Here is a 26,061-nt window from a genome sequence, read left to right on the forward strand (position 1 = left end):
TAATCAGTATGTTACTCGTAAGAGGTAAGAAGTTCATAAAACAAGATTATTTTTGAACCATGAAAATGAGATCAAGGGAGGGGGAAAAGACATAAGACTGACATAGACATTTATAAAGAGGATTACAGGTCTTCTAGCTTCTAAAATATAAAGCTAGATAGTAACCCCTGTCTCATTTTTCTGTGACTTTCTTTGCAGGCAAGACAAAAATATAAAGGGACAGTATTCCAATGTTCCATACAAATGCACATATTCTATGTGTTTAAAGAAAATCTTTACAGTAAAGACATGTGAAAAGGTTCACTCTCTTTCATATAGGTTCCTAATATCTAACTTTCTGATTCTCAAACTCATCCAATGTTTTAATAAAAGTTTTACAAGATCAGTGGCAGATCCAGAAGTGAAGAGAGTGCTTGCCTACCTTTTGATCAGCACAAATAAGTATCTAAAGTCAATACAATCAACATTAACATACACAAAGCTGGTTTCATATTTTCTTTAATAAACATTTTTAACATGATGAAATTTCATATCTTCTCAACTTACATATATACATGTACATAAGCAATCAGTAGAGAACAAAATGGATTTCAATTGAACATTTCTTTGATTCAAATTTGGGCATTATGATAATGGCTATATACAACAAATAAGTACTTTTATAACTTTTATGGATTTAGTTTCCCTACAGTTTGATTTGATAGTTCTAAAATGCAAGTATGCAATACATGCAATACACTTCAAATTATTTTCAACTAACTTTAAAGTTGTGAATCCCTTTCCTTTGATAAAAAAAAATTTGATTAGCTGTGGTTATTTTCTTATTTGAACCTCATTATAGTTTTCCCAGAATATTTTCCAAACTTCTGTTAACTCGGATTATCATTTGTGTATTAATTATTGTAAATATTAGTGTAAACCAACACTAATTCTGGAAATGCTGAACATGTAATCAGAATGCATTACACCAAGTTTTATATAGTACTATGATAGCATCATTTTTTTCTGTACAAATACAAAATTTTAAAAAACTCTGAGTTAACAGAGTAACAATGTCATGACTGATTGAAAAAAGAAAAGTTTTGATAAAAAAAATTCTGAAGTAAAATACACAAACTTAATCCTGAATATTTTTTAGTATGAACTCTAACCAGCATCTCAAAATATTTTTATTAGTTTTTGTATATTGACTTTTCTGAATAACAAAAGCTCAGTTGAGAACATATTGATATATACATGATATATATTGGTTTTCACTAAAAAGACTTAAACTAGTTTTTCCAGTTCATATAGCATAAAACAACACCCAAAAAACATTATATAAAAACATTAAAAATTTGCATAGATATCTTAAGTACATAACAAACAACCTAGAACTGTTGTGTACCAACCATTAAAAAATCTACATTCAACAATTGGGGCATGAAGTAAAACTGTAAAAGAAGTACTTTTATTGTGATCCCATGAGTTAAATGTGTGTCCCAAAAGAGGAGTTGATAGATATGTTGTATGACAGTGTGAAAGCTTTCAATCCACATCGTAAGTATTGGCATTTTATACATGCTTAAGCTTAGGTTTTCTCAAACGGACCAAAACTTAACTGTGAAGATAGCTAATCTCAGTTGAATTCTTGGTTGTTTACAATAAAATCATATATTTGTAGATTTGTTCAGACTTTTTTCTTTTGAACTTGATCAAACGTAAGTATTTAAAAGGGTATCTTTACCACATATGATCATAAATGATTTCATTAAGTACTACAACCTAATAATGTCATCAAAATAAACTAATAATTCAATAATGACAATCTAATATACACCAGCTCACCAGAAATCAAGTAATACCATTCAAACATAAAAATCTATTATTTTTCCTTTTTGATACAATAAAAGCAAACATAAACTTGCACCATATTTGTATTTTTCCTTTTTGATACAATAAAAGCAAAAAAAACTTGCACCATATTTGTAACTATATATAATGTTATGATTTGAGAAGTACTAAAATTCTGTTTATGATTAATCATGTCTAGATAAAAACAAGAAGATAAGTATATATATCATTACTGAAATGTAAAGATTTAATCTGTAAATTTAAAATTTCATTTGCAGAAACCCAATTCTTTGCAGGCTTAAAACTTATTTTTTTTCATTTGCAGAAGTACCTGTATTTTTTCCAGACATAAACTTTAAAATTTCATTTTGTACAATTTTTCTTGATAACCTTAAATTTTTAAAAATTGACAAAGACATGTGACCTCAACAATAAGTTGAACAAGTTTCAAGATTCAAAACATGAAAAACTGAGACAAATTATGAACATTCTTTGATCGGACATTGTCAGAAAGTAAAATTTTTTACATCACTCATTTGTCACTAGATTACTTTTCAAGAAGAAATTGTTTATATAATAGTTCGTGCTTTTTATTATCAAACTTTGGAACAAAGTTAATCTTTAAGATTTCTGTATAGCCTTCTTTCATGTTTGGTTCTTTAAACTTTGACTTGAATGCATTCATAATCATAACATTGATAGGTTTGTGTGTTTTATCTGTCAGTTCTCTAAACCTTTCATTATGCATTGCCTGTTGTTGTGAAGCTTTAAAAACAAAACATCTACAAGGAACTCCAGCTTTTTTGGCAACATCTATATACCTTGCCCTTGATTCTGGATCAGGATTCGTGTTATCTACCATCACACTTTTTCCTTCCTTTAAAGACTTGGCCGTTAGGGAAACACACTTCTGCCACGTTCCCAGAGTATCCCGATTGACGTGAACATATCCTTTTGGTTCTAGGTACTTTTTACCGAAGAAGGATTTACCAGAACCTGGATAGCCAGCAAATATAACAACTTCTGGCTGATCTGATACAATCTTAGCTCCTGGCGGGTCACATAATGGATCAGTAGATTTCAACTTTCTAGGATCATATTCAGGTAAATTATAAGGCGCAGGTTTCTGGTTAAGGAAAAACTCCTCTGGTGTGTAAAACTTGATCCCAAGATTCAATGCAAACAATCGATCACTACAAGAGAAATCCTTCTTCCTCTTTGGCTGCCATTTTTCTGGTCTACCTGCGCCATCTCCCACATAAAAACTTGATTCTTTATCAACCAGTATTTTATCATTTCCCTTTTCCTGTAGATAATAAAACATTCCCTGAGCAGGTTTCCTGTACATGCCACCATCAGTGGCTATCAGAATTTGAACTGGTACTCCAAGTTTATCAACCAGTCTTGTAAATTTTGTTTTCAAGTCTTCCAACTTTACTTTTCCTCGTGCCACACCAAGCTGGTTAGTAAAGAAAACAATTTTATAACCATCGGAATGTAACTCTTTCAGTTTCTTTGGAATTTCTGCAAAAAGAATTCTCCAATCTCCAGGATGCTTCGGAAATACATTACCAGACTGTGTACCTATAATAGTACCATCAATGTCAAATCCTGCTATCTTTGACCTTGAACAAAGGCCTTTTCTTGTATGTATGACTAACTTATCATATTGATCCCATTTGCTCTCAGAAGCTGGTTCACCTTCCTTTTTCTCACTAAATTTGAAATCTGTTGTATTTTCTTTTGTCTTTTCTTTTTGTACTTTTACATTATCAATTTCCTTGGCACCATCTTTCATCTTATCATTTTTCAACTTTTTTAGAAGATTTAACTTTTCTTCAACATCTTTTATGTGTTCTTCTTCAGAAATACTTTCTTTCTTTTCTACTTTTTGTCTTTTTGATGGTGGTGAAATTAATTTTTCTTCCTGATCTGCTGGTCTTTTCTTATCGGTTTTTGATGAACTTTTTTCCTCATTCTGGTTGTTTTTAAGTGACGCTTTCTTCTTGACGTCAACTTTCTGTGGATACAATCCTGTTAAAACATACAGAGTAGAGGTCAATTGTAGTCTGACCTCTCTATCTTTTTCCAATTCAATACCATCAATTGACGAGGAGTTACTTCCCAACTGTTTCACTGTAATATCTTCCGTTTTCCAGTTGGCAGTGATTTGAACCTGGTGTCGTGAACATGACAAATCAATAATTCTGGTATCTTTACTTCTACCGATCACTACTGGTTCCCCATCAGGAAGTGGAATTGGATCGTGAGTATTATTAGGACAAATCAAATTACATGAGATAAACATTTTACGCACGTTTTGCAGAGGTTTTAACGATATTCTGTCAACAAAAAGTTTGGTTCTCTGTTTAAACAGGAGACAATTATTCATAAACAGTCTGGTGATCATCTATTCAATCATTACATTCTAATCAAGTTTTATCTCTATTAAATCACATAATGGAAGGAGTACAGTTATTTATATGACAATGTTGTGATACAACTGGATGACTGGTTTACTGTTCATCTTTACCAGATAGTTGCCAGAAAAGAAAAGCATAAACTGCTACCATTACTGCTAGAAATGCAAGAAGTACTAGTATCACCTCCTGCAAAATATAAATAAAACTATGATTTAAAGAGTAAATGCATACATATATTCATGACATTGGAAAAAACATATTTTATCCAAAAATATTCAAAAAGTCCAATTTCATGTTACTAAATTAAAGATTTTGTTAGAAATTACTGCAAAAATTATGTATTTTATTCTAACATGTCTAATTCAAATAACTTCTAATTAAGAGTCATATGAAACAAGTGACTGATCATGCCGGAGAAAAATAATTTTAATCCAATTTTTGAGCCAATTCATGCATATTCTATAAACTTAGACTTCTGTGCAAGATTTTATCATTTTATACGCATCTACTTTGTATAATTGTCAACAAATTATTTCACTTGGTCAGTGTTGTGAAAATACAACAGCTAATTAATGTTGGTATTTTGAAACCAAAGTTAACTGATTGTCAACTTTATAAACAATCAACAAAGAAGCATGGATATTCAGGTAAGCATGTGTATATCATGTACAATAAGATACCGTTTATTTTGATGACAGAGCAAGTTTAAGTTTGTTGACTCAAATGCTAATTTGGTTTTCCCTTTTGCACTTGATTAATTATTGCGATCACTGGATTTTTATGAGAAAGGTCACCCAGAGGTTACTGCATATGGGAAACATGTTGGCGAATCATTGGCTGAACTACTAAAAGCTAACAATTAAAAAAAAGTAAATTTCTTCTAAATTTGGCCAAAGTAAAGAATTTTCTTCAGAAAAAGTATTTGCACATCAGTTTTTTAATAAAAATTAGCCATTTAGCATCTTTAGTTATAAAAAAAATCATATGCATTATTTTTTTTTTCAATTTGAAGTTTCATATGACTTTAAATAATTCTAATATGTTAGTGGAACAAGTTTTTATTTAATTCAAAAATTTCTTGAGTATTTCATGAAATAAAATTTGTCTTCCTGTTCATCAAATTATACAGATAATGCAATCATCTAATTATCAATAAAATATATATATATATGTGAGTCAGATGTTTGCAGAAATGGTGAAATCCTTTTAGTACAAAAATCAAAAGAAATTCTTACACCAAAAATTCAAATAGCACTTGCACAATTCCATATTCTGTAGACAATGGTGGAAAAATCTTCACAAGTCTAATGGAATTGCGTCAAGTTGTTTTTTTCATAAATTATTTTGTTATAAATCATGCCCTTAAATTTTTCAATTTTATTGTTTTCTATTTTTCTATGCGACCATATACATGTATACTGGCATATGGTATGGGCTTTTGGCATTGTGGACAGCCACATGTTGCCCATAACTGCTTTTATCCATTGCATTTGAACTTTAGTGGATATGTCTCATTGACAATCATACTACATCTCCCTATTTGTAAACCTCAAAACATGTCACATTGTTTCAGGGTTGCTGTCTCATATATATGTAAATCTCAAATCACTTATATCTTGATTAGTTTACCTTTACACCAATGGCCGAATTTTTTTTGTCTGCTCTTTGTTTTTGACTCTTTAGTTCTTTTTTACTTTTCTTATAATCTTGTTTTCCTGTAAATATATTTTCATTTTAATGGACTTGATAAAATTTTATCATGATGTTTATTTTATAAGTCAATCCTTATAATAACAGGCATACATTGTACACATTAAACATTTAACGTTTAACATCAAACATTTCATTTCCATTTCTGAGTCCTTGTGTGGCATACAGAAACATAAAGGTAGACAAATCATAAGTTAATATGATCCAAATAAAGGTACAATGTAGATACATTAAATGTTTACTTTTAACAAACTGCTGTTAACTTTTAATATGCTAGTTCTGAATTTTTGTCCTAAATCAAATTTAAAAACACAGATTTCAATGGCAAGAGTTAGCATTTATCATTTGTTTAAGCATGAAGTTTCTTTGAAAATTTAAAAATTAAGGATTGCTGAAAAATAACATGTCCGACAAATGACAATTGACCCAATTTTTTTTAACTGACTTTAATCATTTAAATAGAACATGTTAAATTATATTAGGGCACTTTGAATGGAAATAAATTGACTTTTAATATAAATAGCATACTACATATACAAGTACACAAACATAATGATGTATTATATATAACATGTATAACAAATACAGTATATCTTTCTACAACAGACAATGACAGAAGCACAGCCACCAATTTTTAATAGTTTAATGATTTCAATATCATTAACATGAAAATTGATGAATGTTAAAAGACTAGATACTTATTTAATTTGCTGTCAGCAATCTGACTGTCTGACAATGTAATTTTCCTTGGTCATGTTGGTACCAGTTTCATTGTTGTAAACCAATGTCCTGGCTTTTCAGGTTTTTTTTTTTAAAGTTTTGTGTAGGGATTATTATTATCATGATTATTATGCTTTCATAATACCAAACATGTGTCGTGTGTCGACTGTCTAATTTTGTACATACAGACAAAACTATTATGATCATGACAATCATGACAATACTATAACATTGTCAATCATTTACCTATCTGTTTTCTATACTGGTCTACTGGACCTGCCCTTACGCCAGCTGCATCTTTCTTACCCATAATCCTCTAACACACCATCTTACCAACCAGAATCTAAAATCGAGATAATCATCATGTCAAATCATGACAATATAAAACCTGAGTCTGATTAAAAAGACCATAGCAACAGACAGGCCATGATGTGTTGTACACCATACTTATTATTTTATCCTCTGACCTGATGACCTTTGAGCCTTGACATTGTAAATTCAGAAATTATTACAAGGTTTGTATTAATCAGAATATTGTGAGTATTAACAGATGTAATTAATATTGTCACATAACAAATCATTTCAGTTGCCCAATATCCTCAAATAATTTTTTTCACTTAGGCCAGTCATGCCAGTAGACCATGGTGTAGGCAGTATAATTCCTTGATCCTTTAATTAAAATTAGCCAAACTTATGGCCATCAATTGTTCATTTGTTGTTTAAATTTTGTCTGTTTGTTTTTGCTCTCACATAATAGTGACATTGTTGTACAATGTAGAAGTTAGAATTATACATTTAAAACCAGGTTTAATCCAATATTTTCTACATAAGGAATTGCCAGTACATGTGTACCAAGTCATGCATGTGTTCCATTTATTTGATGTGTTTGAACTTTTAATTTTGTCATTTGAAAAGGGAATTTCAAATTTGATTTTTCCTTGTGTTTGGTTTTGTTATACTTGTAATTCTACCTTTTACAATTTGATATTTAAATAAATACATTCAATGTACAGTGTTCCAGCTAGGATTTCAAAAGGGCAGGGTGCCAATCCTGAAAAAGGGCATTTAATTTATGATAATATGAAAAGGGCATGTTTTTATAAAGATATTAATCAAACATTGTGTTTATTCCTTGAAATCATTGGTTATACAAGAACTACATCATTAGCCCACATAGAATCATATTCAAAACAGTGTAGCTGTGGCCATTGATTGACAACCTTAAATTATCCCATTGACTGGGGCAGATTAGGTGAACGTGTGTCTGTAAGGACAACTGCTCACTACTTACTTATTATAGAATTGAAACTGTGGGGTCACCAAAGGTTCTTAACGCCTTTAATTTTAAAATAGTTCGAAAAATTAATCAGGAATAACTTTATGTTTTGATTTATATTATTGATATAAATCAAAACTTCGTGTTATTCCTGATTAGTTTTTCTAATTTCTTTATTTAGGTGTTTAGAACCTTTTGTGACCCCACAGTTTAAGTGCCTTTAACAAGTACATAGTGAGCAGCGGTTGTTACAGACAAACGTTCACATAATCTGCCCCAGTCAATGGGATAATTTAAGGTTGTCAATCAATGGCCACAGCTACACTGTTTTGAATATGATTCTAGAACTCTATCTTTCTACTTTTTAGGCTGAAAAACTTGTCAAGCAGCTTGTCACACAAGTTTTTAAATCATTGCTTGGCACATTTAAGCTTTATATGCAGCATGTTTAGAAAAGTGTCCTGCTTCATTCTGTTTCTATGTTCTGACACACCTTACCAGTTTCACCTTTCTACCTATGCTGTGCTTAATGGCAATACAACACAAAACAGCTGTGCCCAGTAAATGCACAATGTTATATAAATTAGGATATAGCAACAGTGAAAATTTGTATTAAAAATAAAGAAAACAGAAACAGATGACCAAGGCACCCTACTAACACTGCTACTAAGACCCTCTTTGACTTTTCCCATTTAACTCAAACTACCTAAACATATATATTCTTAAGCAAGAAGTATGTAGACATATTTTAGAATATATGTTAAGTGGTTTACTCAATGCTAGGGAAAAAAATCAGATTGAGTTATCTTTCTTTATTCATGTGCTCCTTCTTTGGAGGATTATAAACAGTACTTAGAAAATCTATGTAAAAATTATCAAACAATAGACCACTTTCGAGTTCATCCGTCACCGGAAAAATATTGTAAATTATGTGCGCCTTTATGACATCATTTACCAGATATAGGGGGTTGCCTGTATCCCTGCACTATTTACGTCCATCAAGCGTCTTAGTGATCATCATTGTGCAGGATAAACTAGAAATAATGGTTGTTCTGTAGATACTTAATGACAATTCCCTGATGACAGCAGTGCTGATTGTCAATTTTGAAAATTCAATTTGCCAAATAATTCGTACAATATAGAATTATAGTTTCCCAACCGCTCGCTCAACATTGGAATGGAAGTGACGACACCCCTAAATGCACAATTGACGTACACTAAAACCAGAGTTTTTGACGGAAATGTATCGAACTCGAAAGTTGTCTATTATATTGCGGCCGACTTTGTTATTTTCGTATAAAAAATGAGGGCAGTCAATGAATTTGCTATTTATTTCACAGAGAACAAGTAAAACGATGTCTTCCATGACTTGATTGTGGTTTTCAACTTTCTGTCATTACGTTTTCTCCATGAAACTACGGTAAACATTGCAAATTTTGCCCAAGTTGTCGTATGCACATTTCTTCAAAGATAATTGCCGACTGACTGATCCTATTTAAGGAGGCTCGAGGGTATAAGATTTTCAGAAAAATTTTTTAAACATTAATTTTTCATTACAATTTTATTGATTACCTCAAGTAGCTGTTACTTTATCATATGGTACAAAAATCATTCCAAAAAAATCAATTCGTGTTGGCCCCAGCGGACTTTTAAAATGTAGATATCATTGAAAAAGCTCCAAATTATCTCCCCTTGGTGCAAAAATGCCATTTTTTGGCATTAAAATTGAAATATCTTTTTTAGCTCATCAGTGAGCTATATTTTTTATTGTTGTTTTTGAATAATCTGTACATAAACTAAACAATTGTAAAATTTAGTAATTAGCGGATCATATCAATACGAACAAAATAATATATATACAATCGATCTTCAAAAAAGGCAGGGATCCCTGGAAACTGTAAAAAGGGCACAAGGCGGCACTCGGGAAAGGGGCGGGCGCCCTCTGAAAACGGCCTAGCTGGAACACTGACATGACTGATGTACAATTAGTTAGTAAAACAAATAACATGAATAAGTACACAGTCATGCAAAAGAAAGCATTTATTCAACAACCATGCATGCCTGCCATGTCAGCAGAGTTCACTTTGTTCATGTTGTTAGCTTGTTTGTTTAAATCTACATGTACTTGATCACAACACAGATGCATGCATTTTCACAAAATTAATAAAAGTCTTGCATTGTTAGTCAGAAAAAAATATATACATGCATGCAGTATAAGAAAGAAAACACATACTCTTTTACAGTGTTTCCATTGCAGAGTTATTTTTTTAATGGAAAGTTGGAGCCTCATAGTTAAAAAAATTACTTGTGCAAATCTAAAATGTCCAGTAATTATTTGTTAATTATTCCTATAATATATGCCTTCGCATTACATATATTCACTATTTAACGTTTTCATGCTGATATTTTCATTTTTTATTTTTTGTCTAATGCGGGTTGCACATTGATATTAAAAAAAAACATCAGAACAGTAAATAGAAATAGTAAATAATGCCCCGGAGGTCATATGTTATACAGTAGGGGTTACACTAAAGATCTGAAAGTGGACCTGAAAAGACCTGAAAATATACGACTAAAATTATTCAAATTGCAATAACTTTTTTATTATTGGATGGAATTTCTTCAAGTTGTAATTTTATTAATTGTAAATATTCATATTTCATTAAAATTTAAATGTTTGAAATTAAAAATCAATTTTTCGATTCCAAAAGTTGGACCTGAACGGAGAAATGAAGACCTGAAGGGACCTGAAAATCTATGTCGGACTAATTCTAACTACAATAACTTTTTTAATATTCAATAGATATCTTTCAACTTTTGATTTCGAGAAACAAAAAGTTCAATATAATGATAACATAAACATGATAAAAAAAAAATATGTGAAAAATATTGTTGGGGTGTCAAAACTCGGACCTGAACGGAAAATTAAAATTCTGAATGAGCCTAAAATTCCACATTTTTTTTGAAACGAAAATAATAAACATAGACGAAAAATATGGTTGATAACTTTTCATGTTCGATGTAATTTGGTCTCTTGTAGTGATCTGTCTCATTGGTATCACACCACATCTTACTAATTTTTATTGACGGAAGATACTATAATATGGTACGCAAAACTGATACAAGTAAAAAAAGACGGAAGATACCAAAGAATAATCAAAACTCGGATGTCAAAACTTATCAGTCAAAGAGACATAATATACCATAGAAATAAATAATTCAGACAAAGGTTTGGTGTCTTTAAACTACGATAACCCCGTCACAATTTTTGTGGTGTCCCAAGTCTGGAACCTGCACTTTGTGACAAACGTCGGACCTACTGAATGAAAAATGAAGTCCTGAATGAACCTGGATATATAAAGTTAAAATATCACTCTGGTAAAGCATGTTGGTTGTTTGGCAACTCCTGATCTGAATTCACTAATTATTGGATATATGCTTAAATTTTTAATTTGTAAAGTTTATACTTGAATTGGTGACTGAGCAATGTTTAGTTCATTTCTTGCTTAAAACTTATCATGCTTATTGATTTTTTGGGGGTTCGTATGGATAGCTAGTAAACCCAGCAAATTTGTAACAAACCCCTCATGATCATGCCCTGTGATCCAAGTATGTATGGAGCTGTTTTAAATGCGGGAAGAAAAAGAGCAAGAACAAGGATTTTTTAGATTTTAATCTCATTGAATTTGCAATTTATTAACTCATTTTTTAAGTGTGATCAATAATGGTCCATAGTCACCCTACCTGCAAAACTACCTGTATCAAAACTGCAAAATGACAAATATTTAGAAAATGTGCCATTTTTCGTGGAAAGGCGTACTTTGTTAAATTTGATTGGTTCTCTTGATATGCATTTTCTTTCTTAAATATAGCATGCAAACAAATGTGGGCACAGAATCTACATTTTCGTATTTACTTATAAAAACTTCTTCACATGGTCCACATCACCAAGTTGAGTTATCTCCCCTTTCAATCCAGGCTGGTCCATTTGTATTGATACCGATATTTTTGATACTTTTATGGACAGAGTTAAAGGAATATAAAAGAGTGTTTTTCAGCTGTAACATTTTTCACACTTGCTATTTATAAAACCAACATATTTAATACTATTCTAAAATCTAAATGAATGACAAATGGAATAATCCAATATGGCTGCCCCCATGAATGTCAATATGTGGAGCACCAAAAATTGCTGAAAACGTTTTTTGCTGCATACTCTCATACACAACACTTGCTTAGATGTTCTTGTTTCTAGGTAAAATCTTGTTGGTATTCCATCACTGAGACATCAGTCATATTCATACTCATGAAAGCTGACTCCAGAACTAAAAAAAACCCATTCATTCTCATCTTATACTCAAGTTATAGAAAGTCTTACTAAACAAATCCTTGCTCTCATATAGGCACATTCATACATCTAAGGACATTCAGTATGCAGATATTGATGATTTCCGAGTACAATACCACCAGGGGCGGGTCCAGGTGCACGGCACATAGTCATCAATATTATGATGGAGTGCGGAAACTAAAAGAAGAGAAGAAGGTGGGGACGTGATGGGCGTAACCCCCCCCCCCCCTTTAAAAAAAACAACCAATCATAATCATCTTATATTGTGTATTGAACATGGTGATTGAATGTAGTCATTAAATAAACACATACTCTTAAACTATAAAAAAAAAAAACATACTTTTTTTCTTTTTTTTCTGTGGTGCCTTCCTATGAGACCTACGATGTACATTTGTAGTAAGGCGTCACAGGAAAAAAAATAAACTTAAGTTCCAGACGTCATAATTATTTGGACTAATCAATCATGTCAATGATGTATTCATCATATAAATTATATGAGGGTGGTAAACATGGTAAAGGGGGTTTGTGAACATGGAAACATGTGAAATAAAAATTGCCAAAACATTGCATAGAAAATAAAAATTTGTAAAAATGAAGCACCAGAAACAAAATCGTTAATATTAATGATATTTTTTTAGAAGTTATGACTCAGTCAATTTAGGAGATCATGCTGTCATTATTAATAGAAATGAAGACCCCTGTTGTCAACTTTTAGCGTCTGTTAGTTGCATCTGATTTGAAACATATATTATCATGATTATTAATAGCAATTTCATGTATTTTATTGCCTACCATACAAAGACAATATCCAGGCCGCCTATAGATTAGTCTGGTTTACCTTGGAGTCAAATGCAGGACAAACAAGAATAAATAAAGAGTACGAACACGAAACACGGGATAAAAATAAGGCGAAAAATGAAGCACACACATCAACATGATCAAACCAAACACGAGAAATAAAATGTAAAAATACGAAAACATATGCAATAATAAGTCTGAAAATGTTGCACGAAAATAATCCTTTACCACCCTTTTGTATAATATTTTCCAGTGTTCTTATAGATGATTTTTATATACAGATTGATAGAAATGATAGATGGCCTTTTCCATATCCGCCAGGGTATCATCCTGAAACCTGCATACATTGTATCTTGTGTAGAGTTGTCTTGTTGGCAATCATACCACATCTTCTTTTTTATATATCAACCTGTGATATTAGTTGAGGGCTAAAATATGGGTCAAAATTTGATTTACAAAGGCTGATAATGGCAATATGGAAAAGGCATAGTCATTATAAATTATGATCCAAATAATTATTAATTATTTGGATTAGAAAAGACCAAGTCTCATTTTAATATATCATATACAAATGTACATGTACTAGTAAATATGGTATTGAAATATGAATGTACCCATGCTGATAACCCCATATCAGCCTGAGGCCTGACCATGTGAAGTTACATATGGCTGATATGGGTTATCAGCCTGGGTGTGAATTTTATAATGGCTAGCTACATGTAGTAAAGATAAGATAAGATAAGATAAATAATAGTTTATTAAAGTGTCAAATATTGATCTACATTAAAATGCATAGCAACATCATAAAAAAAAGGATCAATACCCAGCCTATAAAGACTTACGAGACACAGTAGTGAACTTCACCTCGTTCCACATATATGCAAAAACTATCTGTCATATTAATAGAAATAAGAAGATTTGGTATGACTCTATGACTATGAGCATGATGAGTGCCAATGAGACAACTCTCTATGTACATGATCTAAGTCACAATGTGTAAAAAGTAAACAATTATAGGTCAAAATACGGCCATTAACACAGAGCCTTGGCTCAGACGGAACAGCAAGTTCCATGTATTAAGTGGCCCCAATTTAGAATATAAAAAAAAACACAAGTTTAGTATTAAAGCACAATACTTTATTTTGTTATCATGGTTATTCATATATGGTCCGAGTACACAGTTATTTTGTAGTGCATTTCTTTTAGACAATAAATGAAAATTAAAAAAATCCCACCTGCGCTTTCTCAATAATATTTTTACAGTGTGTTGTACTACTTTTGGGACAAATTATATCAAAATAATAGAAAACTCCATCAGCTCTAACTCAAAATATGGACAATTTTATGTTAAGGGGGTCTTGAAATCTTTTGACAGCTTCCGAAGTGCTAATTTTGGACCTTTTTAAGCTGGACCTAATCACTACTTTACATTAATATTTATGACCCAAATTTTTTTACAGTGTCATTCCAACCACCAACTTGCTATATGAGGCATAAAACATGGAAAAATAAATTTGGAAGGGGTATAACAAAAATTGGCAAGTAACACACTGTCCACACTAAGGACTATATTCGTGGACAACGAAAATCAAAGGACGATAACTGTGTACTCGGACCATATATACATGTACATGTGTGATAAATCCTACATGATTAGCATGTTATTACTTTATACTGTATATTATATATATATATTTTTTCAGGATGTTAGTCAGAAGAATTTATTCTATTGTGAAGATCAGTGGTTCATTCAGATCACTTACATCTGTGTCACAAGTAACGAAGACAATAAGCTCAAATATTTGTAGAAGATGTTTTCACAGGTATTACAGTGTCCAAGCCACACAAGATCTGCCACAGCCTGTCTTTCTTCAGGCAGAGAAGTATCCAAACAAAGTTGCGATAATAGACCAACATGGTAGCTTTAAATACCAGGATCTTTTACATTATAGTAAAACACTTTCACAGGAAATTATAGATCAAGTCAATGGTAATAGCAAGCATAAAACTCTTCCAGAAAATACCCATGTGGCATTCCTATGTGACAATGATGTATCTTATGTTGTGGCACAATGGGCCACATGGATGGCAGGAGGTGTGGCAGTTCCACTTTGTAAAAGTCATCCACAAAATGAATTAGAATATGTTATCCAAGATGCACAATGTTCAATAGTTTTAACCACAGCAGACCACCTTTATAAAATAGAACCTATAACAAAAAAATTAAGCATTCCACTCAGAGTATTAGAGAAGGAAAACTATACTGGATATTATGAAGCTGATCAGAATGCTTGGTTTATTGATAGACAAACAAGTTTAGATTGTAAAAATCTGGTCAAACATAACCGCTATAAAAACCAGTCAAGCTTGATTATATATACTAGTGGAACCACAGGGAGACCTAAGGTACATAGAATAAATAGTTATAAGCCCAAAAAATATGTATTTGTTTCTTGCTTCCCGACTTGAGTGAAAAAATTGATGTTGGTAAAAAAAAATAGTTTACATGGACCATATGTTAACAATGACTAGACTCTTAACCATGTTAACTGTGAATCTGTGATTAACCAAAAAATTACCATAAAAACAGTATACACGAAGGCATTAAAATTTAGTTATATGTTTGTTGAGAGACAGGAAACTGCGAGAACTGAATTATTCCTTCAACTGATGTATTCCTCCTACAATCCTGACAATAATCAAAAGGTTTACTTGTAATGTTAGAGTTGTCTCTCTTTCCTTGTTGGGGAGATTTGATGCTGCAAATTATTGTTATTAATTATTAATTCAACTGATTTTTTTTTTTTAAAAGAAATTAAAATTCTTTTAGTGATTTGTTACCCTTGATATGTTTTTTCTAGTTAAATGGTTGATAAGCATGATAAGAACTTAATATTGTGCATTTTTGTTTCAGGGTGTGGTACTGACATTTGGAAATATTCACTGTAACATTACAGGAATGATGTCAGCTTGGGAATGGACGTCTAACGATGTGATATTACATGTATTACCCTTGCATCATGTGCATGGTGTAGTTAATGCATTAATGGTACCATTATACTGTGGGGCAACATGTGTTATGTTGCCCAAGTTTGATGAAAAAGTGGTAAGAAAGCTTTCAGTCTTAAAACTATATTTTAAAATTGAGAATGGAATTGGGGAATATGTCAAGAAGACAACAACCTGACCAAAGAGCAGATAACAGCCAAAGGCCACCAATACCCCTTATCACCATTTGTCCGCCATTACTGCATATCACACAGGTTCCCGTAAAATTTTGACGTCATAAAACAAAATATCTGACATCACAATGGAAAAGTGATTGTTGTATGCGTCAAAAGTTCAAGTGGCCGGGTCAGCAGGGATTAGCGATAAGGTGTATTGCAAAGGGTCTTCAACGCAGTAAGAAAATCCAGCACCTGAGGTGGGCCTTAGCTGACCCAAAACCAAAAATGTGTACTAGTTCAGTGAAAATGGACTCCATAGTAAACTTAAAAAAATATATATGAACTAAAATTTAAAAAAATATATAGGCCTACCAAGGCCAGAGGCTCCTGACTTGTGACAGGTGCAAAAATGAGGTGGGGTTAAACATGTTTTGTGAGATCTCAATGTATTGTATGCATGTGTTGCCATTCATATGATGGGTATTGAACAGGTACAACACCAGCTGGCAAGTGGAACAATGTTAATTATACATTGAGTTTGATAAAGTAAAACATTACACATGAGTAGTTAGAGTTTCATACTGTCTTCAGAAATATGAAAAAGCATCAACTTTTTTTGTAAGAAACATCTTGAACTGTTGTAAAAATACATTTTATCCTTTTGGATACAGTTTAAATGTTGTGACTGGATAATTTGGAAATAGAAAGTTTACCTAAAATGAAAACAATTCAGTATAAGATAATTATGTCTCATTAACCATGTTTACATACATGTACATGACAATGATTTTTCATTTCCTATCGTTAACTATCCGTTTTTAGATGGTGACGTTCCCTTGTCACCATCTTACGGTGTTTATATATCTCAACTTGTACGATTCGCTCGTGTATGTAACAATGTTTTAGATTTTAACGAGAGAAATTTATGTATTACTGAAAAATTATTACACCAGGGTTTTCGATATCACAAACTAGTCAAAACATTTACTAAATTTTATCATCGGTATAAAGACATCATTCGTAAATATAGCTCAACATGCAGACTTCTAATACGTTCAGGTATTTCACATCCAATTTTTTATGGAAATATTCTTTATAAAGCACAAAGGTGTCAGTATTCACCTCAGAAACTTACAAAACCTTTGAATAGACTTATTAAGAAGGGATATAATTACGATACTGTTGTCAAGTCATTAAAGATTGCATATTTTGGCTGATAAGGTCTTTGCATCGGAACTAAACACATTTATTCTAAAAACAGTTGTTGGCATGACACAGGTTATGTTCTTCTCATATATGTTATGATGGTATGATACTAAACCCCTAACGGGAAGGATTGTGCCTGATGTTCATATATCTTTCAGTCAGTTTAATTGAACTGAATTTGAATGTGCGTATTGTTATGCGTTTACTTTTCTACATTGGTTAGAGGTATAGGGGGAGGGTTGAGATCTCAGGAGCCTCTGGCCTTTGTTAGTCTTGTATTATTTTAATTTTAGTTTCTTGTGTACAATTTGGAAATTAGTATGGCGTTCATTATCACTGGACCAGTATATATTTGTTTAGGGGCCAGCTGATGGACGCCTCCGGGTGCGGGAATTTCTCGCTACATTGAAGACCTGTTGGTGACCCTCTGCTGTTGTTTTTTATTTTGGTCGGGTTGTTGTCTCTTTGACACATTCCCCATTTCCATTCTCAATTTTACATGAATAAACATTATACAATCAAACGAAGAAAGATATGTTAAACCTGGTGAACTAAAATACAATCTATACCAATTTGATTGCTTGGACAGCATGATAAAGGGAACTGAAAATGTAAATGGACATTTTTTATTTAATACAAGACTCAAGATTTCTGGCTATTTGTTTGACCAAAAGAATGAAAGCAAAATGCATTATTTCTATTTGGAAATTTTTTCCAATAGAAAGACTCATTTTATATAAATTAGTTTTTATCATAAATGTAATGAAAAATTGGACTCGCTGTCATTGATTTGTATCAACTCAATCATCATGTTATTTGTTTTAGGTTTGGGAGAAACTTGCAGTGAAAAGAAAGACAGGGATAGACATCACTATTTTTATGGCTGTGCCAACAATTTATGCCAAGTTGATAGAATACTATGAAAAAAGTGAAGAGGAGAACCAACTAGCTTCTCAGTTCCTGTCTGCCTCACTAGAAAATATAAGGTATTAAACTTTCCTGTCTCATAATTCTTACTAAATATGTTTGTTTTTAGCTTCCAATTTAAGAACATAAGACCATTTAGATGGAAGATTAAAAGATGAACATGTCTTTATTTTTATGGTTTAAAATACAGTGATTCAAGTCCCTTTTAGAACAATTTATAAAACAATAAAGTTTACACATTTTGTCATGTTGGGCCTTTTTATAGCTAACATTAGGTTATGTGATTGCTCATGATTGAAGAATGTGCTCATGATTGAAGAATGTGCTCATGATTGAAGAATGTACAGTGACCTCATGTATAGCTGGTTTAATTAACATCATTTTGATATTTGTCTCATTAACAATCAATTTTGCTTTGAACAATTTTCTACTTTTCCAAATGGGTAAAAATCATCAATAAAGGGCTATAATCCTTACACATTGTTAAAGGAGTAGAATGACACCTTCCTACGGGTGTTGATAGTAAACTCCACATTGATAGAAACAAGTGCCTGTGCAATAACTCTAAACAGTCAGATGATGATTTCAGTCTGTTTGACATATTTCTAGTCCGAGATTACTCTGACGTCCAACGGCTGTTTTGCCAGACAAGCTGGGGCCGGTCAGAGTAATCTCGGACTAACATATTTGTAGATCTTGTCATCATGATTTTGCTGTAAATTCAGGAATTTTTGATTAATCTCAAATTAAATTAACAAGGGACAAAAATGCAAGTTAGTTATTATAATTTCAGGAATTTTTGCATACAAATAAGGTACAAAAAAATTACAATGCAAATTTGTTTGTATAAAAAATCTTATTTTGTTGCAAACTTGACAATTAATAGTTGAATTGTATGAAAACGTCTCAGTTTACAGTCTAAGTTTTGTTTAGGTTAATGGTATCAGGGTCAGCTGCCTTACCAAGGACAATTATGGACAAGTGGAAGGTGATTAGTGGACATACATTACTGGAGAGATATGGGATGACTGAGCTGGGCATGGTGCTCACGAATCCATTACATGGAGAACGAATTCCTGGTAAAGTTACTTAAATAGGTAGTATAAAATACTTCATACCAAGTGCATGCTTAAGTTTGTATATTTTTATTTTTCTCAAATATTAGATTGACCCAAATAAAAACTTTGGATTCATCAATATTTGTGGGATTCCAAATTTCATGGATTATTTTAGGTTATATGATCAATGCAAGTTTCAAAATAAATAATTCACATTTAGTATAATTTTACTTTATTATCCCTACATCTCATTTCTAAGCAGAAAATAAAGTCATTTGACATATGAGGGTAGTAGTTTTTCCCTTTAACGTCAGGCATCAGTCATTTTCAGTTATCATTAGCATCAAATTGGTTAAAATTTTACCGTGTTTGTTCAAAATATCCTTATTGTGATTCGTCAGATGTCTCAAACAGTTATGGTTACCGTCATTTTTTGAAAAAAAATTATGTGATTCTTCAAAATCAGTCCATATTTTTATCGTCTAAAAGAACGTGTACATTTTATCGTCATACACCAAAAATTAATGTTTATGTCTTTTGGCAAGAATTTTTACGGTTATTTGTCATGAAGGTACTCCCATTACGATTCTCACATATGCAATCATTTATTCTTCATTTCAAACTTCATGATCATAATGATGGGCAAACACTGTTATCATATTTAAGGAATGAATATTCTAACTTTCCTTCGAATTTTTAAGTCTAAATAATTCAAATCTTTATATGTGTAATGAGTCAGAGGTCCTTTACAACGATAAAATTTTTGACAAGTGCACATACATTATGATTTATTGACTTATACAAAGCTGTTATTTCAATTCATTCTTAGATAGTTAATAGTGACATACTTTCTAATATGGTACAGATAATTGCATTCAACAGTTTAAGTCATTGTATTTGGGATGTGCAATTTTTTTATCATAAAATATTTATTTTTTTATACTATTTTTAGGAGCAGTAGGCCATCCATTTCCTGGTGTGAGGGTAGCCATTAGTAAACCTAATGTTTATAGTACTAACAGTTATGATGTCATAGCTAAAGGAAACTCCACCAATACAAATGTGACTAAAGGTAATAACCATGGCAACATGAAAATCAACTTTAGATACTGTAAATTCAGAAATTTTTATGATATTTTTATTATTGTGAAAGAATGTAACCACAATGATTTAAACTTACATTTTGAAATTGTTTATATGAATTCAACATGACTTTTTTTCAATATTGCAAAAATAAAAATCGAATTTTAGTCAAAAGTTACAAAATCCTAATAATAAATGTACGCAATAAGTTCTGAATTTATAGTAGTTGATAAAGCAGGAGGAAACTCCTGTGACAAGTACTTAACAAAACCACAAACAATACATGCCTACTTAAAACGATTACCTAGGCATTAGACAACCAAAAAAGACCATATTTTTCACTCTTTTGCAACATAAACACTCTATCTCATTTCCATGGAGATTATATGGTCCCACAACACCTCATGTATACAAGCTGAAGTTTTTGTTTAGGTAAGTTTAAGAGGCAACCTCTATTGATAAGTTAATGGTATTTGGTATGCAGTTGTATAAAAGTTTGGCATTAAACATTTTCATGGAGGTTACTTGGCCCATTACCTTCAGTCATGGTTCATTGAATTTAAATGATTTGCATAGTTAGTTTAAACAATATTTATTCCGATAAATCAACATTAAACGTATAATACAATGAAATAATATTAAGGATTCAGAAACAAGCAATTTGCTTTTACAAATACAAATGCATAGTTTACATGTTTAAATATTGCTATTTTGATTTCAATATTTGCATTATAAGATCAAAATTACATAATGCAAGAAGATATCTCTGTGTCAATAGATTATTAGGAAAATCATATTTAGAATTTGTATTTTATAATAAATACAAGTGAGGAAGAAATGAAAAATAACCTTATTGACTTCAGTTAATGTAAAGAATGTGTTTGTAACTTAACTCCACCCACCCAGAAAGTAGCTGTGACTTAACTCCACCCACCCAGAAAGTAGCTGTGACTTAACTCCACCCACCCAGAAAGTAGCTGCTTACTCAAAATCTGTCATTGTCCTAATTTAAAAATGTTTTTAGAATCAAACAGAGACATGAAGACAAAAAACATATAACACTTCTATTTCTCTTTGCCAAAATAAGAAAAAGAAAATGCATACCTACCTACCTACCAACTGTTTCTACCTTTGGGTAGAGTTTGGGCAAACCAAAATAATTTTAAGTGTGACCTAGGGGCCATTGTTACTGTGGCAATGCACTACTACTTTGAAAGGAGGAACCCTTTAATTACATCTATCAAATGGAATATTTATTTATTTTCTTATTAATGAAGGAATGGAAGGTGAGCAGGGAGAGTTATTAGTAAAAGGACCAACAGTTTTCAAGGAGTATTGGAAGAATCCGACCGCTACTAAATCTAGCTTTACTAAAGATGGCTGGTTTAAAACAGGTAAGGACAATACACAACACAAATTACTTGCAGTAAAGGAAGAGACACAGTTCTCTGTCAGATCACTTTACAAACATGGTCTGATTTGTCAATCTTTAAAAACATGTTTAACATTTTTTCGTCAGAATTGTCGAAGCAAATGGAACAAAAATGTCTCAGTTTTAAATTACTGCGAGTGCTTTTAGACCCTTTTGTATTTTAAACCTGTTTTTGTTATGCCTCAGCCATAGCAAAGGGGGCATTGAGTTATACCCTTGTCCATCTGTACGTCCCAAACCTTCTCTAACTTTAGTTTGCCTCAACCAAATGTTATGAAATAAATAGCTAATGCTTATTACCACAAAACACAGATAAATATTGAATTTTGGTGGTGTCACTTTAAAAGTTCTAGAATTATGTCCCTTTACAATTGAACAAATTGCAAAAATTTTCAGTTCTGTTCTCTTACTTTAGTTTGATATACACAATGCTCATTACTACAAATTAAAGATCAAGTTTGAATGTGTTTGGTGTCACTTTTACTGTTCTAGAGTTATGCTCCTTTACAAATGGAAAAATTGCTGTTTATTTTGTTTGTTTTTGTTGTCTAACGTTAAGTTTTCCTCAACCAAATGTTATGTCACTTATGCACAATGGTCATTACCACAATATTCAGATAAAGTGCAAATTTGGGTATTGTTGATTTTATCGTTTTTGAGTTATGTCCCTTTATAATGTTATATGCAAGTGGGGGCATCATCTGTGTCTTATGCACACATTCCCCCTTTATTTACCAAAGACTCTATGAATATGATTTCGCTTTGTTACATTTCACATCAAATGAAACACACAGTGACATCTCAGAAAAGATTTATAATGGCTTGTGTAAACTGTATTTAAAAATAACCACTGTTAATTTTATCACTGCATGCAATTGACATGTCAAAATATATATAAGCAAGAGGTTGTCACAACGACAGCAAACCGGATTTATTAATATTTATTTGTGTCCTGGCAATATCACAAGAACCATTACTGATGAATGGTGAAAGTGAAAATCGTCAATATCAAATTTGACCTCCATTTTGTCATCAGTATCAACATCTTAAAATTTGAAAAGCTTAGATTGAATGGTTCATGAGTAAATGCAACAACGTGAATTGAAAAGCCATTTCACAATCTTTCAGGAACCATAACTCCTGAACGGTAAAAGTCAAAATCGTCATTATTGAACTTGACCTCTAATTTGCCATCAGTAACAACATATAAAAATTTCAAAAGCTTTGGTTGAATGGTTCATGAGAAAATGCACGGACACGACTGGAATCACCATAACTCCTGAACGGTAAAAGTCAAAATCGTCATTATTGAACTTGACCTCTATTTTGTCATCAGTAACAACGTATTAAAATTTGGAAACCTTTGGTAAAACAGTTCATGCATAAATGCACGGACACGACTGGAAACACCATTTTTCAATCTTTCAAGAACCACTGTGACAACTCCTGAACGGTAAAAGTCAAAATCGTCATTATTGAACTTGACCTCCATTTTGTCATCAGTAACAACATATTAAAATTTGGGAAGCTTAGGTAGAACAGTTCATGCGTAAATGCACGGACACGACTGGAAACTCTATTTTTCAATCTTTCAAGAACCATAACTCCTGAACGGTAAAAGTTAAAATCGCCATTATTGAACTTGACCTCCATTTTGTCATCAGTAACAACATATTAAATTTTGGGAAGCTTAGGTAGAACAGTTCATGCGTAAATGCACGGACACAACTGTAAACTCCATTTTTCAATCTTTCAAGAACCATAACTCCTGAACGGTAAAAGTCAAAATCACCATTATTGAACTTGACCTTCATTTAGTTGTCAGTAACAACATATTAAAATTTTAAAAGCTTTGGTTGAACGGTTCATGAGTTAATGCACGGACAACATTTGATTGAAGCCCACCCGCCCGCCCGACCGACTGCCCGCCATACATCCCCAAATCAATAACCGACATTCTTGTCACAAAAATCCGGTTAAAAATGAGCCAACTCTCCACAAGAGACCAAATGACACAGAAATTTACTACTATAGGTCACCGTTTAAATAAACAAATATAAAACAATTAAAGCGAGAAAACTAATGGCCTAATTTATGTACTAAATATGAAAGAAAAACAAATAAGCAACACATCAACTAACAACCACTGAATTACAGGCTCCTGACTTGGGATAGGCACATACATACATACAGAATGTGGAGGGGTTAAACATGTTAGCCAAATCCCGACCCTCCCCTAACTGGGACAGTGGTGTAACACTGCAACATAAGAATGAACTATAAAAATCAGTTGAAAAAGAAAAGGGTTAACTAATTAACAGTCAGGGGCATTACTTAAACAAGTAATTTTTTTTAGTTACTTATATAGGTAATTTTTATTTTAAAAAAATTATAAATTACTCAATAGAGTTATTTTAAATTTCAATAGATGCGTGGACTAAATGTAGTTTTCATGAATTTTTACAGCATTTTATATCATAAAATGAAGAAATTATTAGATCTAGGAGGAGTATAGAGATAAAGGGTTACTTTAAAAATAATGACAAAAATATTACTTGAATAAGTTATTTTATACATCTTTGAAAGAATTAGTAATAAGACTTATTTAAGGAACATATGTAATTGTTTTGGGTTACAAATTATAAATAACATCAAGTCTTAATTAATTCACAAGTTTCTATCTATTTATATCTGTCTACCTTCAAGATTTTTGGAGAAAATGATATTTTAATAATCCCAAGAGACCAATCTTTGACCCAAAAGCCTCGATATGAAATATAAGTGCGTCAGAAAGTCAATTAGTGTTTCAGAAAGATTAGATTTAATATTTCATGGGAAAAATAACCAGATGAACATGAAAATTTTCTAAAGCTATTAAACTCTGTATAGTTTGACACCTATAAAAATAATATTTAGAAAAGTTACTTATATAAGTAATATCTAAAATAGCCTTGTTTACAACATTACTTGTATAGGTAATTTTAAATGTTACTTGTAATGCTCCTGACTGATTAATAGTGATTAAATTCATCAGATATGAATACATATTAAAGACCTGTTGGTGTCCTTCTGCTGTTGTTTTTTTCTATGGTCGGGTTGTTGTCTCTTTGGCACATTCCCCATTTCCATTCTCAATTTAATTATGACATATAAGTACACACTGTTGAAATTGTTTCAGTAATCCATTAGATAGTCTTCTTTTTCAAAGCAAATTAATGATTTTATTGTTTCACAATTTAAACAGGTGATACTGCAGTCTACACAGATGGTGTATACAGAATCATGGGAAGGACCTCTGTTGATATTATCAAAAGTGGCGGGTATAAAATCAGTGCTTTAGACATAGAACGCCATCTACTGGAGCATCCAGATATTTCAGAATGTGTAGTGGTGGGTCTACCTGACATTACCTGGGGTCAGAAAGTGGCAGCAGTTATAGTGACTAAATCAAATCACAATTTAAAACTCTTTGATTTAAAAACCTGGTGTCAAGATAAACTTCCTTCATACCAAATACCATCGGAACTAAAAAATGTATCGGAAATTCCTAAAAATGCTATGGGAAAAGTCAACAAAAAGGAAATAGTTAAACGCTTATTTAATGGAAGAAAAGTATGAAGTGTGTGCGTTTTGATAGAATTGAGAATGGAAATGGGGAATATATATATACATGTAAGAAGATATTTAGAGAAATTCTAAGAATAGAGCCTGTTATCTTGGTTATAAAATATTAAAGCATTACAAGCAAACACAATGAGAGTCAAAATGCAACATTTCCATGAAGAATCAGATTGTTAATTTATTTTTATTTTTATAAGAAAAACCTGCCATCTATAGCAGTTCCTGGGCATGCTTACTAATTACAATTGAATTTTATAAGGGTTATGCATATACTGAACTTAATAATTGTTTAACTAAGATGAAGATGGGAAATATAGGACTGTAACTGGCAGTAGATCTATTTTGGTCTCGCAGTATCAGATTTCTATATCAGAAAAAAACAATTTTTGTTAATAATTAATTAAGAAGTTGGATAAATTTCATGCCGTTATAATTGAATAAATGAAACTTTTTATCTTT

At 31.7% G+C, this 26,061-nt stretch overlaps 2 protein-coding genes across 6 annotated transcripts; one reads left to right on the forward strand and one right to left on the reverse strand.

The window, feature by feature from the left end:
• Window positions 1-482: 482 nt before the first annotated feature.
• On the reverse strand, window positions 483-12,001 carry LOC139523278 (bifunctional polynucleotide phosphatase/kinase-like). 4 transcript variants are annotated; one of them, XM_071317139.1, is made up of 4 exons: window positions 11,879-12,001; window positions 6,933-7,029; window positions 5,886-5,971; window positions 483-4,442 (listed from the first exon to the last, which is right to left on the reverse strand). In XM_071317139.1, the coding sequence occupies exon 4, from the start codon at window positions 4,241-4,243 to the stop codon at window positions 2,381-2,383; it is 1,863 nt and encodes a 620-aa protein (XP_071173240.1). In that variant the 5' UTR covers window positions 4,244-4,442; window positions 5,886-5,971; window positions 6,933-7,029; window positions 11,879-12,001; the 3' UTR covers window positions 483-2,380. The 4 variants fall into 4 exon arrangements, with proteins under 4 accessions (XP_071173240.1, XP_071173241.1, XP_071173242.1 ...); XM_071317140.1 differs by having other exon boundaries at window positions 11,707-11,921; XM_071317141.1 differs by lacking the exon at window positions 6,933-7,029 and having other exon boundaries at window positions 11,879-11,971.
• On the forward strand, window positions 11,322-26,061 carry LOC139523277 (malonate--CoA ligase ACSF3, mitochondrial-like). 2 transcript variants are annotated; one of them, XM_071317138.1, is made up of 8 exons: window positions 11,322-11,340; window positions 14,812-15,514; window positions 16,023-16,214; window positions 18,307-18,467; window positions 19,342-19,487; window positions 20,419-20,538; window positions 21,827-21,943; window positions 25,226-26,061. In XM_071317138.1, the coding sequence occupies exons 2-8, from the start codon at window positions 14,813-14,815 to the stop codon at window positions 25,597-25,599; spliced, it is 1,812 nt and encodes a 603-aa protein (XP_071173239.1). In that variant the 5' UTR covers window positions 11,322-11,340; window position 14,812; the 3' UTR covers window positions 25,600-26,061. The 2 variants fall into 2 exon arrangements, with proteins under 2 accessions (XP_071173239.1, XP_071173238.1); XM_071317137.1 differs by lacking the exon at window positions 11,322-11,340 and adding an exon at window positions 12,083-12,217.

Source organism: Mytilus edulis, chromosome 5 (assembly GCF_963676685.1).
Source record: "Mytilus edulis chromosome 5, xbMytEdul2.2, whole genome shotgun sequence".
Taxonomy (NCBI): domain Eukaryota; kingdom Metazoa; phylum Mollusca; class Bivalvia; order Mytilida; family Mytilidae; genus Mytilus; species Mytilus edulis.